Genomic DNA, 13,957 nt, shown 5'->3' with positions numbered 1-13,957 from the left:
AATCTCCCTTAAAAAGCAGATGCCATGGGGGAACCTGGGTGGCTCAGTGGGTTAAAGCCTCTGCCTTCGGCTCAGGTCATGATCTCAGGGTTCTGGGATTGAGCCCCACATTGGCCTCTCTGCTCAGCAGGGAGCCTGCTTCCTCCTCTCTCTCTCTCTGTCTGCCTTTCCATCTACTTGTGATCTCTATCTGTCAAATAAATAAAATTAAAAATCTTAAAAAAAAAAAAAAAAAAAGAAAGCAGATGCCATAGGCAACGTGGTTGGAGACTTCTAAACTAAGTCACTCTTTCCTGATAGGTAGTGAAATGGGTGCATGAGGATAGCCCCAGTAAACATTCATTCATGCATTCCTCCTTGTTATCATTGTTCTCTGATCGCTCTGGCTGAATAACAGCCAAGGTACTTGTGTGTCTATCCATCTTAGGCAGACCTCTCCTGAACAAAGAGCTCCCCCTACGCCAGTTACTCAATGTAGTTAAGTTACTTCTCACTAACATATAGTTCCCGTGTGGAGCAGGTAGGGGGCATTCTACTCTACAGGGTCATCCAGGGAACCAGGTTCCTTCCATCTTGTAGCTTCATCCAGCTCTGCAGTCTCAGAGTACTCTACCTTCAGCAGGTAGATGGGGAAGGGGAGCAAGGATTACTAGGGGAGGTGTATGTGGGTAATGCCTGACAGTGGTGGTCATCATTTCAGCTTGCATACCTTTTCCCAGAATTTGGTTACATGGCTACCCTAACTCCAAGGGTGGACAGGAAATGCAGTGTAGCTGTCCAGAAAAAAGTTTAGACGTGGATGTTGATGGCCTTAAGCAGTCCCTGCCACTATCCTTCTGGGGTAGCTTTCCTCTTCTCCAAGTGGGAGCTCCTTTTAGTGGCCCATTCAAGTTTCAGAAGAAACCCTGGCTCCTCTAATTGATTCAGGAATGGCCATACAACTGAAAGCCACTGAATTTTTTTTGTTTTCTGGGTAACTCCACTGGGGTCAGAAGCAAAGGTGTGGGCAGAGGGCAAATCTCCTAAGGTTAGAAGGAAGACCACTGAGAATTTTGATCATTTGGCAACTTACTCCTTCCTATTTTTCTCCAAACACAGGAGAGAAACAGTCATTTTTCTTTCCTCTTTGCTCTTTTATGCCTGGAAGTCTTGCCTTAAAAACTTCAGGAGGGACTATGCTCACCCAAAGATAAAAACAAAAACAACACCAAAAAAAAAAAAAAAAAAAAAAACAAACCCTAGTGAAATCATAGCAACTTAGTGGGAGGAGAATGAAATGTTCTCAGCTCTCTCTTGCTCCTAAAGATGTGAGAGGAATATAAATAAATGTAGACAGTACCATTTACTTTGCTGAAGCACAAAAATTACAGGGTTTCAATCTGTAGAAAGAGAATGAAGTTTTTTGACACTAGGTAAGTACACTGTGTGCATCTGACTACTGATTTTCTCAAGAATGAAACTCCCTGGAGACAAGGTTTGAAGTCCAGAGAGAAAGGAGAGAAGGAAGGTGACCGTTCATTTGTAGGACAGCTGTAGATTACACCTGTTTTCTCACTGTAGTCTCTTAGAACCCCTTTGCTCTCAAAAGTGTCCCAGCTGAATGACAAATCATATGGTCACATGGGGGCATTTGAATACAGGATAAATCTGTTTACATCTAACACACCACGGTAAAACACTTAAAGGGGCGCCTGGGTGGCTCAGTGGGTTAAGCCTCTGCCTTTGGCTCAGATCATGGTCTCAGGGTCCTGGGATCGAGCCTTGCATCGGGCTCTCTGCTCAGCGGGGAGCCTGTTTCCCCCCCCACCTGCCTCTCTGCCTACTTGTGATCTGTCAAATAAATAAATAAGTAAAATCTTTTTTTAAAAACCTACACTTAAAAACAACAGGAAAATGGTTAGGTAAATCCATCAGAGAAAGCCATCAAATCATGACTGTGTGCAAAACTTTAGACCCACAGTACTGCCATGGCCTCCTAACTGATTTCCTTGTCTCCAGTATTGCCCCTTCACATGTGTTCAGTTGTACACCACACAACTCCTAAAGGGGCTTTTCCTGCAGAACAGGATGGAAATGATACCTCCACTAGAGTTGTATACTACCCAACCTACCCAACTGTACAGAGTAGTCCTGAATGTGTTTCCTACCCTGCAGTCTTAATGATGGCTCTTAAAATAAATACATTGTACATGATAATCCTTGATTAAAACTATTCAATAACCCCCTTTGACCTCAGAATCTAGTACTAACTCCTTATTTTGGCTAGCAGGGAAGCTCATGATGATCTCTGGCCACTGCCAAACCGCCTAGCCTCTCCTCTTACACCTCCTCATCATGGAGTCTGTAATGGTTAATCTTACGGGCCCGGAAGTGCTCATGTAGTTAGTCAAACATTATTCTGGGTCATTCCAGAGGGTGTTTTTTGGATCAAATTAACATTTAGATCAGTGGACTGAAAAGCAGATTGCCCCTTATACCACGGGTTGGCCTCACCCAATCAGTTGAAGACTTGTCTGAAACAAAAGGCTGACTCTCCCCAGAGTAAGAGACAATTTTCCTGCCTGATGACATCTGAGCTGGGACACTGGCTCTTCCTGGTTCCATAGCAGCCTCCAGCCTTTGAACTCAAACTAGGACATCAGTGTTGCAGATTTTAGACTTAATGGTCTCCATAATCACAGAAGCCAATTCCTTACAATAAATTTCTTCCTTTTTTCCCTTGCTTTCAGACTTACTAGAGAAGAACCCTGCTCTTATGAACACAGTTAACCTTAGTTAGCTCCTTAAAGGCCCAACTTTAGTTATAGTACCATGGGAGTTTAGGACTTCCAACTGTGAATTTGGGTCAGGGGACACAATTCAGTCCCTAAGAGAGACCAAGCTCCCACACATGCTGAATTACCCTCGTAACATGTTCTTCAAACACCACATACTTGCTCAACTTGGGTCTTGCCCATGCCAGGAGACCATGTACAGAGACCATGCCTCCCCAGTCTCCCAAATCCTTGCCATATACTCCTATTCACTTATATTGCACAGTCTTCACTGTCTGTATCTTCCTGTATGTACTCCACTGAACCCCTACCATCTACCACTTAGTCTGCTGCCATAATACATACACAATAAATACTTCTTAAATTTAAGTGGAAAAATCAGAATAAAAATAGCATGCACATGGGGCACCTAGATGGCTCAGTCAATTAAGTGTCTGACTCTTGGTTTCGGCTCAGGTCATGATCTCAGGGTCATGAGATCGAGCCCACATGGAGCTCCACACCCAGTGGGGAGTCTGCTGGAGATCCTCTCCCCTTTTGCCCATGCGCTCGTGCACTGCTCTCTCTCAGATAAATTTAGAAATCTTAAAAATAAAAACTTAATACACATACTATAACTATGTAAAAACGCTTGAGCAAAAGGAAAACATGAAGGAGTTGCACCAAAATGACAATAGTGGTTGTGTTTCTGTGGTGGAATTATTGGTAAGCTTATTTGTCCTTTCCCTGTTTCCCAAGTTTTCTGTAACATGATTATATTACTTTATAACTTTAAAAGGCATAGTTTAAAAGTACACACAGCATGACATTTAAAATCTCAGCCTGAAGCTGGCTTGTTTCAGGATATCCTCCAAAAGAACTGATTTCCTTGTAACAAAAGATTCTGAAAGATGCCCTGGAGTTGCCCCTAACAGGATTTGACATATATGTTGTTAATTGGGGGGTGTGACCTCCCCAGATAATGGTTCATTACTGCTCTGTGGGGTTTCAATAATGAGCACAATAGTCACCTTGGCAGGTGGGAATTCTCCAGATGGTGAGCTTGTCCTGGGGATATTCATTACTTAGATGTCCTATAGTTCTAATGCTGGAAAACCAGGGAGGTCTGGATATTTTTTATTGAGGTTAAGCTATCTGGCATTATTGCCTAGTTCTTAGATTCACCCAAAGGGAGAGAGAAAGCCAAATACCTGGGGATATTTATAGCCCAGCATAATGGTCTCTCTGGGTCTAAAGAATCATGTATCCACTGGTGTTCAGTAGCTGATCAGCCACACTCTATCTGTGCTCTTGGGAGAGGGGATGGCTGGAGATAGAAGTTAGAATTACTGAAAGTAAACAGATGGTGTGGTGGGTTGGTTATGGTAGGATATGAGGATAAAGAGCAAGAACAACTAACATGTACTAAGTTCTGTGTGCGGCAAACACAGCACAGTGTCCTCTGATAGACCTCTAGCCTTCCAGACATCCCTTACCATCCCCTGCTTCCTGGCTGCACAACCACCTCCCACTGAAAGACTGAAAAAGCCAGAAACCCCATTTCTTAGACTCTCGTGCAGCTGTGACCCTCAATTTGGCCAGGGAGGCCCAAGGAGAAGACTGCTGAAGGATTCTAGGAAGATTTCCTCCCCAGTAAAATGTGACAAATAGGAGTGTTTCTTTCATCAAGCATTGCCATGTCTACATGCAACAACTGGAACTGTGGCAACCATCTTGTGACCATGAGGGAGCAAACTAAGTCCAGAGTCAAAAGATCCCAAAGATGCTTATTTGCGGAGCCTAAGGAATAATACAGAGGACATGGGGAGATGGAGAGAAGTGAGTTGGAGGAAATGAGAGGGGGAGATGAACCATGAGAGACTGTGGACTCTGAAAAACAATCTGAGGGTTTGGGAGGGAAGGGGAGATGGGAGGTTGGGCAAACCTGGTGGTGGGTATTATGGGGGACACGTATTGCATGGAGCACTAGGTGTGGTGCATAAACAATGAATTCTGGAACACTGAAAAGAAATTAAAAAAAACAAAAAGATGTCACAGTGTGCCTGGGTGGCTCAGTGGGTTAAGCCTCTGCCTTCGGCTCAGGTCATGATCCCAGAGTCCTAGGATCCAGACCCACATCGGGCTCTCTGCTCCACAGGGAGCCTGCTTCCCTCCCTCTCTTTCTACCTCTCTGCCTACTTGTGACCTCTCTCTCTGTCAAATAAATAAATTCTTTAAAAAAAAAAAAAAAGATGTCAGAACAGAAATGTGGGAAGAACCCGAGCCCTTAACCTATTGTTGAGCTAATGAACCAATGCTGAAATGGCCCTATCTGTGAAATTCTAACCATGTTAAGTAAATCCTTTTTACTTAGATATTCTGTGACTTGAAGCATCCTGCATTCCTCCGATCTTCTTAAGAACCCTATGACGGGGGCGCCTGGGTGGCTCAGTGGGTTAAGCTGCTGCCTTCGGCTCAGGTCATGATCTCAGAGTCCTGGGATCGAGCCCCACATCGGGCTCTCTGCTCAGCAGGGAGCCTGCTTCCTCCTCTCTCTCTGCCTGCCTCTCTGCCTGCTTGTGATCTCTGTCAAATAAATAAATAAAATCTTTAAAAAAAAAAAAAAAGAACCCTATGACGATTATGTTTTTGTGCCCATGTTACACGTGATATAAATCTCTCATTCTCAGGCCCCACCTTGGGCCCAATCTGCTTCCCTGTCCTCCTCCTCTTCCCACCAGGTGTGCATTCCTTCTTAGTCTGCACAAGAACTCCCTCCAGAAATCTGGAATGCAGCTCATGTCTCCCTTGGCCTGAGCCTACCTTCTGGACCTGGCCTTGGCCTGACCAGGACCCAAAGGTAACCTCTGGTCAGCACATGTCCCTGCACATCCAGTCTTGCTGGGCTTTAGCCAACCCCATCTCAGTGTTGTTGGCTCATGGCAGAACCAAGCTACGGTCTCTTGCCTTGGTCACCCAAAAAGATCACTCGTGATAAACATGAGGTGTCTCATGATTCATAGAAACACCCCACTTCCTGACCCCTGCTTGGCAAGGCTTTACAGATACTGAACTCATTAATATACAGATATTAACTCTCCTAGAGAGGGGAGGTTATTTATAACCTTACAGAGGTACAAACTCAGACACATGGGTCCCACAGGTATTTTACTGCTTGGATGGGTGCATTGCTATTGTAAGAACCAGCCTCAAGGTCTGCAAAACCAGACAGGCATTCCAGGCTCCACTAATTACCTCTTAGGAAACTGGACAGGGGAGATTTTACAATATTGGGAAAATCACAGGGTCAGTACTAGAAGGAATGCTAAGGGTCATTTATGCTAACTCCCTGTGGATGAGTTAAGGCAAGAACTTCTATTTTATGCATCTCCATAGGCCCTGTGCTTAGAACTGAAAAGAACCAGGAGCATGAGCTGTGCCAGGGAACCTAGGTACACTGTCCAATCCCACGGCAGGTGGGAATGGGTGGCAACCATTGCCAGGACTCCTGGCCTCCGGGTCAGGGCCCTGCCTGGGATGCTGGTCTCCCTCCCCAATAAAACCAGTGCTCTGTTGGACAGGATAGAAACCTTCAAGAGGCATTTGACTGCAGAGATGACTCTAATCCACATGCAGCCCTAACTGCTAGATTTCCTGGTAGGATGGCCTTAGGCTGTAAGCCTAGCAGAATGAGAGATTGGCACTAGATGTCTTCATTCATTCAAAAAGCATTGACCTTAACTGTTTTTCACTGTGAGGTGGGACTTTCAAAGACTCTGTTAAAATTTTTGTCCCAGAACCTACGGGAGGTGTCTGAGAGGTGAAAGGGTTCAGAGGTATCATCTTTCCATGGCCATCCAAGGACGGCTGATCTAGGCAGAAGGTGCTAAGGGAGGGCCCTTCAAGAAGCCAACTCCATTATCATGCAGCTTTGCCTCCAAAACGTGCCACAAACCTGACCGCTTCTCTCTATTGTCCTCAAACTAATCCAAGCCACCACAACCTCTCTCCTGGGTGACTTAGGAGCCTCCTCAGTGGTCTACCTTCTCCCATTCTCAACCTCCTTCCATTCTTGCCTCCCACAGCTTCCCACCTCACTTCATCTGAATTCAAACCCACTTCCCTTGGCCTGTGAGGCCAGACATGAGCCGGCTCTTCTACCTCCTGTCACCTCCTCTCCTGTCACCTCTCCCTCGCTCTCCATCTTCCAGCTACACTGTGCTTGTTTACAACTCTTTTTTTTTTTTTAAGGATTTTATTTATTTATTTGACCGACAGAGATCACAAGTAGGCAGAGAGACAGGCAGAGAGAAAGGAAGGGAAGTAGGCTCCCCGCTGAGCAGAGAGTCCGATTCGGGGCTCGATCCCAGGACCCTGGGATCACGACCTGAACTGAAGGCAGAGGCTTTAACCCACTGAGCCACCCAGATGTCCCTTGTTTACAACTCTTGAAACCTACTGGTTTTCCTCTGCCTGAGGAACTCTCCCTCTGGCTGCCTCCATCTTGTCATTCAGTTGTCAGCACAAACACTTCTTCCACTCCACACCCCAAACCCTGACACACATTGCTAGAACCTGATGCCATTGGACCTTACCTAGTTTCAGACTTGGTTATATTGTTTTTGTACTAGAAGCTCCATGGGGCGAGGGTCTTCATCTGACCAAATTTATCCCAGTCTCCCACACCTAGAACAGTATCAGCTCATTATAAGTATTTAATGAACAGCTATTGAATGAGCGAATTATCAGGGGATTTGGTCATATCGCAGGTCAAATGTATTCTCCAAATTTCATGTTGTAAATCTCATACGGAACCTATAACATTAATAATGATGACAATGATAATATGTATGGCAGAGACTCATTAAATATTTTACCCCCAACATTCCCCAGCCTCCTTGGCACTCAGTAGACAGATTCTGAATAAGGAGATGTATTAGAAATCACAAGGATCACTTCTGAGTGTGTTTTTACTATCTCTTCTCAAGGCTACTGCTGCCTGTTCCTCTTGGTGTAGCTACCAAGTGGTGGGTCCCTGATTGCTATATGCAACGCAGCCCCCTCTTCCTTCCTCCTCCATGGATTCATGAATGAGAAATGAAGTTCATTGAGCAAAGCCCCCGAGCTTTGGCAGCGAACACAGCATGAGCTCCTACTGCATAATCGAGACCTGTGCATTTATTATCTCATTTACTCTTCAACGTACCTTATAAAGCAGATAGGATTATGACTGTCATTTTACAGATGAGGAAACTAAGAGACAGAGAGGTGGAATAACTTACCCAAAGCCATACAGTTAGAAAGGGACAGAACTGTGATTTGAATCCAGGTAGCCTGACCCCAGAGCCCAGGATTTTCATCACTGAAACTTTTAAGAAACGTTCCATCTAATGGAGTCAAGTTTTGCAACAGCAGAGGTAAAACAGAAAATCCATTGCCATTAAGAAGTCTCTCCCTGATGGTCCTTATAAAGAGTATATCTTTGAGATGAAACCAATTTAAGGAGATGTGATTCCTGACGTGCTTCTCTTTGTCTTGTAATAAGTGGTAATTGAATGATGCTGCCAAGCAGATCTGCTCTCTGGAGCCAGTCTGCTATTACACCGACTAATTTTAAAATGTATGGGGCTTACTGCTTCGGACACAAGACCATATTGATTCTGGAATATGCACCACTAATTGCTGAGAGCCTGCTGCTAGGAAGAAAATAAAAGAAAAAAGCTCTCATGTCAATATTTGTTACTAACCTTGACAAATAAACATTTTAAGTGATGGTGACTTTTTCCTCTTTTAAGGCTTTAATTACTGGCTTGCACACACTGCAATCATTTTGTTCTTGTTTGTGTTTAATAGTCTGTAATCCATTTTAATTACATTCTTTGCTTATCAAGATTAGACTCCTGAACAAGGATAGAACAGAATTTAACTTCTGCCTCTTCCCCTCCCCCTGCTTCCTTGTCCAGTGCCTGACAAATGTTCTGGGATGTGACAACATCTTAAAGATAAAACTCAGTCTCTCAGTTTAAAGCCAACAAACAAAACCATTAAGAGAAAGTTTCTCTCTACCTTTTCTACTCCATCCGTCCATTGACTAAAGTGTTGGACAAATCTGTTTCCTGTACTAAATTTAGAATGTGAAACCTGTCAAGCATTTTGAGAAGGGATGGATGGTGGGCGGGGAGGAGGCAGGGTACATTTAGGGTGAGAACATTTTTTTTTTTTTTTCTTAACCTATATGGTGAGTAGAGCAGTGTTTTGTTTTGTGATAATTCATTGATCTTATGCATTTATATTCTGGGCACCTTTCCACATATGTGTCTCATTTTTATGAAATGTTATTTAAAACACTGAACAGAGGTGGGTTTTCAAGGTTGAGCTCTTGTTAAGAGCCGCCACTTAAAGACAGTTGCCATCCACTGAAAGTCTGTGTTCTTCCAAAATTCCTATGTGAGAACCTAATCCCCACTGTGATGGTATTTGGAAGTAAGGGCTTTGGGAGGTGATTAGGTCATGAAGGTAGAGCCCTCATCAACAGAATTAGTGGCCTAATAAAAGAGACCCCAGAGAGATCTCTCATCCCCTCTCCCATATGAGGACACTACTTGAAAACAGTGATCTATGAACTGGGTAACCAGCCCTCACATACCTTCTAGTACCTTATCTTGGATTTCCAGGCTCCAGAGCCATGAGAGAGAAATTTCTGTTGTTTATACAGACACTGAGCCTACAATATTCTGTTGTAGCAGCATGAATGAAGACAACAGCCAAGCTCTTTTTAAAACTATTTTCTAATATTTCCACTTTTAAGATCTATATTTACCAGAGTAGGAATTATAAGGAAGTATGTCGGCAATGCAGAAACTTACCACCAAAGACACTGGTCAGCGGAAGACCTTCTACCCAGTGATTCAGGGACTAGGCCTCAGATGGCAGAGCACATCCGACAAAGTCTCAGCCAACTCAACTCAACAGGGAGATCCAGAGCAACGAGCTCTCCTGGGAAGCTTCCTGTGCCGGGCAGAAAGGGTCCTGCTTATTGGCTGGGGGTGGGGGGAGGGGGGGCCCTGGAAGCACACAGCTTTAGCTCCAAAGCTAACTGCACTCCTTGCAGCTAAATAGAAGTTCTTTCTTTAAGACAGGAGTGACATACCCCCATGACTGGCACACTCTACAAAGGAAAGGGAAACACATACATGTGTATATATTAGGTGACCAGTAAGTCTGTCACAGCAGGGCAGGCCAATTTGAATTGGACTCCGGAACCATGTTGGCCTAACTCCCCTCATGGGCTCAGCTTCCTTCTTCTGCCCCTGAGATGCCCACGGCCTCACTGTCTCTGGACCATTGTAGGGCTGTCTAGTTTTATTCCCCAGCACTCACTCCCGTTTTCCTGCTGAAAGTCCCAATTTTTGTGTGGAGATCCAAAGCTCCCTAACTCTTAATCCCTGTGGGTTTGGTGGGGTCTCCTCATCTCCACCATTCCAGCTCCATAGTTAGGCAAATGCTGTGGGCCTGAGCTAGTCAGTCAGTCCTACTCTGGTCACCATGAAGGTTTCAGGGTTGGACACAACACCCACCCAGAAACTTCTGCTTAGGTGTGCTGGGCTAGAGGAGGAGGACTCTGAGAGGATGAAGGACAGGCACTGTGCAGCCGTCGTGCCGTGATGAGGGGAGAGCCTGAAGAAGTTAGAACCACCTAAGGGAGAGTGAGTCTGAAGCCAGCAGGGTAGAAGGCGGACTTTAGAGATGGAGAAAAACCTAGTCTCGATGAATGTATCTGAACATCTGCCGATATACTCCTTTCCTCCTCAAGCTAGTTTGAGCTGGTTTCAGTCCCTTTAAAAATGTACCAACTAAAGTCCAATGATTAGACTCAAAATATACTCAACTTGGAAATATTTTCACGTTATTTACCAGAGTCTCTCGATTCAACCAACCAATCAGCCCTAGATGCTAAATAAACATCAACCAACTGCTTTCAAAATAAAAAGCAGAATTTTTGTCTTAATTAAATCCACGCAGCGGTCAGGTTCTGCCTATCCACCCACCTCCCACCCCACACTTTACATTTCAGGACTTCCGCCTACATATTTAGGAGCTGAGGTCCCCCTTGGGGAAAATGCTGAGTGACTGAACTGTTTATTAACTCTGTTTCCCAAATGGACTCTGACTCCTTGAGGGCAGGGCTTGGAGCATCTCATATTCCCAGAGCCCAGCACAGAGTCTGACAGGAAGTGATGGTTCAACCAGTTAGATCTGACCATCCCCAGCTGGCATCCCTAACCTTGAGTCAGAGAGGCAGATGCCCTCCCACGGCCTGTCTGGTGGTGTGTAGGACTCATCAAGTTCCTGCAGAGAGGGTCATCCAGGGCCTACCTGGGAGTGAGTAGGCAACATGGCTGGCAATCCCAGGCTCCCCTCAGCCATATACCCCTCTCCTCCATTATCTGTCCCCTCTTTTTCTTTCCAACTTCTTTTCCCCTCCCCAATTCTGATTCTTTCTCCTTTCCTGGACCCGCTGACCCTGCTCCATGCTTCTGCTGCATACTCAGAAGTGCTCCCACAGATCAGGGTTCTGCTAGAACTAGTGCCCCACAAATCAAGAGGCAGGACCCAGGTATTCAAGGGAGGGTAATTGCCTGTGTAAAGACAGGTTTCATAAGCAAGCACTCTTTAATCTGGGAAACAAAGGCTAAAAGAGGACTTGCATGGAAGTTTGGTAGGTCAATCATTCTCCATTGTTATGAAACTACCCCAGAAATTTATTATTTATTATTTATTTATTATATTTATTATTTCTTATTTGGGGTTGGGTTCATGAATTGGGACAGGGCAGAAGGGGATGGTTTGTCTCTTATGCATCATGTCTGGGGCCTCAGCTGGAAAACTCCAAAGATGACAACCAGAACCATCTAAAGTCTTGTCTACTCACATGGTTGGTGGTTGATGCTGGCTGTTGGCAGTGTCCTTAGCTGGGACAATTGGCTGGAGAACCTGATAGGACTTCTCCAAATGGTTTGAGCTTCTGCACAACATGGTGGTTCGGTTTCCAGGGCAAGTATCCTGAGAGAGAGAAAAAAAAAGAATGAGAGAAGGAGTAATGTAAGACAAAAGCTGTATCCTTTTTCAAACCTACCCAGATGTCACACAGCATCATTTCTGCCATGCTCCATCGGTCAGAACAGTTGCAAGTGTCCACCCAGATTCAGGGGAAAGACACAGACTCTCAGTAGGCAGAGTGACATGGTCTGAAAAGGATGGAAGGTCCAAAAATATGGTTGTATTCTAGGAAATACTATTCCAGTCTAGGAAAATACAGTATGTCACAGGTATTAACATATGGGTCTTGCACAGATTTCCTCAAAAACAGTGAAACACTGTAATAAAAGCTAACTTTAATTGAACACTTAATATATGTCAAGAACTGTGTTAAGCACTTGACTGGTCATGACTCATTTAACCTTCCCAACAACACCCTGGGCTGGATGCCATTTTTGGGTCAAATTCACAGGTGAGAAAAATTGAAGTTCAGAGTCATTAAGTGATTTGCTCAAGGTCATGGAGCCAGTTAGTGGCAGAGCCAGCATTTGAATCCAGGCTGTAAAGAAAAAGCATCTTCATAAAGGTCAGAGCTTCAGGGACAAGACGAAGCCACTAAGGAGTGACTGCACGTCTTTCCATACAGGTTCTTCCATTTTTTAGGCGCTCTACCTCAGACACCTCCTGCTTAGTGATTTCACTCCCATGACCACTGAGAGGACGAGCTCTGCCTAGACACCAGCCGGCTTCACACAGGGGCCACCTGACCACATCCCACTCAAGCCTGTGCCTCCCACCTCTGGAGCTATGCCTTTGTCCTTAGTGCTTAGCGTCCTTGCAAGCACAGCCTTGGAAACACAGGAGAGTTCATGTCCACGGCCCAACCTTTGGACTCATGGTGGGGAGGTGAAATGGATACAGCCATTTCTGCTCTCTCTAGCGAGTTCCCGGAAATGCAGGTCACGTGACCTCTCAGGCAATGGTAGGGGCAGCCAGTCACCTTTCCTGCGTTCTTGCTTTGCCGCCTCCTCCTCCCTGCTCCTTGGTATCCCATTCTTCACTTCTGTACCCTGGACTCGCTAGCTACACCAAGTCCTCATGCAGACCTGCCTTTTGGGGAACTCAAAAAAACAGTGACCTTAAGAAATGCAAATTCACAAGAGGTGCTACTGACTAAAGTTGGACAGCAGATTCTAGACAATTGGAAACAAACAGCACTTTGGAGGTCGTCTAAAGCAGGGATGGGATAGGGCCATCAAGTAACGATGTGCTGGAGTTGGAGAGAGGCAAGAATGCACATGTCTTCCAGCAGTGTGTCCCGGGACTCTGTGACATGTGCCATGGTGGGAGTATGACACCACAGAAATGGGCAAACACACCAAACTACAATCTCCCCCCACACACAGAGAGCCAGTTGTTAAACACTTAGCCCAACACTGCTGTCAGTCCACCTGATGAATAATGACTGCCTGGAGCAGTGCATTGGGAAGAGTTCCAAGGCTATTAACAATGTCTATTTGCCATCTCTAGTCCAAACCACTCTAGTCCAGACCATGGCTCTCATTTTTACACCTGAGGTATAAAGGTATCAAGTGAGCCCAGAGACTCACTTAAGCTCACCCAAAAGTGACAGAATCAGCCTCGGACCCAGGCTTTTTCCATTTCAGACGCAAGGTATGTCTGCAGAGATTAGGTCTGTCACCTGGCTTCAAGCTCAGCTCTCACCACTTGGAATGAAAAGTCTGAGACCAACCCTCATCCTGAGTCAAAGACACTCCTATGCTGGGGTCTTGTTCTTGCTCACGGTGGTAACTCTTCACTGTCCTGACCACCTGATGGGGACAGGATCATGGGCAGAAGCCACGGTAGACAGGTCATCGCTACTCATGTGCCCAAAAAAGGCAAAGGAAAAATAGGGAGACTTAATTTCTTTAAAAAACATTAGCAGTGGTCACAGTCTGTCTCACTTTTTGAACAATGAGCTTGGAATCTGTCTCTTGCTCTGGCGAGAGTAGGAACATGAATCATTTATCTTTGGCAAAGCGCAGAGACAATGAAATCACCAACGAAATATTAAATTACCCATCCCATGTTCAATATTTTAAATGGCACCATAAACATCTCCTGTTTATTCACTCAAGTTACCAGACCCACTCTTCCTTCCC

General features: G+C 45.1%; 1 protein-coding gene across 3 annotated transcripts in view; it reads right to left on the bottom strand.

The window, feature by feature from the left end:
• The window catches only part of LOC101670167, a 134,264-nt gene that overhangs the window by 35,956 nt on the left and 84,351 nt on the right, over positions 1 to 13,957 (bottom strand). For all 3 annotated transcript variants that reach the window (XR_006604204.1, XR_006604208.1, XM_045071450.1), the window contains one exon: positions 11,686 to 11,816. Coding sequence is in view for 1 of the 3 variants with exons in the window: in XM_045071450.1 (XP_044927385.1) it covers positions 11,686 to 11,816 (131 nt within the window). In the remaining 2 variants the exon portion in view is untranslated. The remainder of the gene's footprint in view (positions 1 to 11,685; positions 11,817 to 13,957) is intronic.

This window comes from Mustela putorius, unplaced genomic scaffold (assembly GCF_011764305.1).
Source record: "Mustela putorius furo isolate JIRA1106 unplaced genomic scaffold, ASM1176430v1.1 tig00000129_pilon_pilon_pilon, whole genome shotgun sequence".
Classification (NCBI taxonomy): Eukaryota; Metazoa; Chordata; class Mammalia; order Carnivora; family Mustelidae; genus Mustela; species Mustela putorius.
Note: the sequence above shows the minus strand (reverse complement) of the source record. Positions and strands in the feature narration are given on the sequence as shown.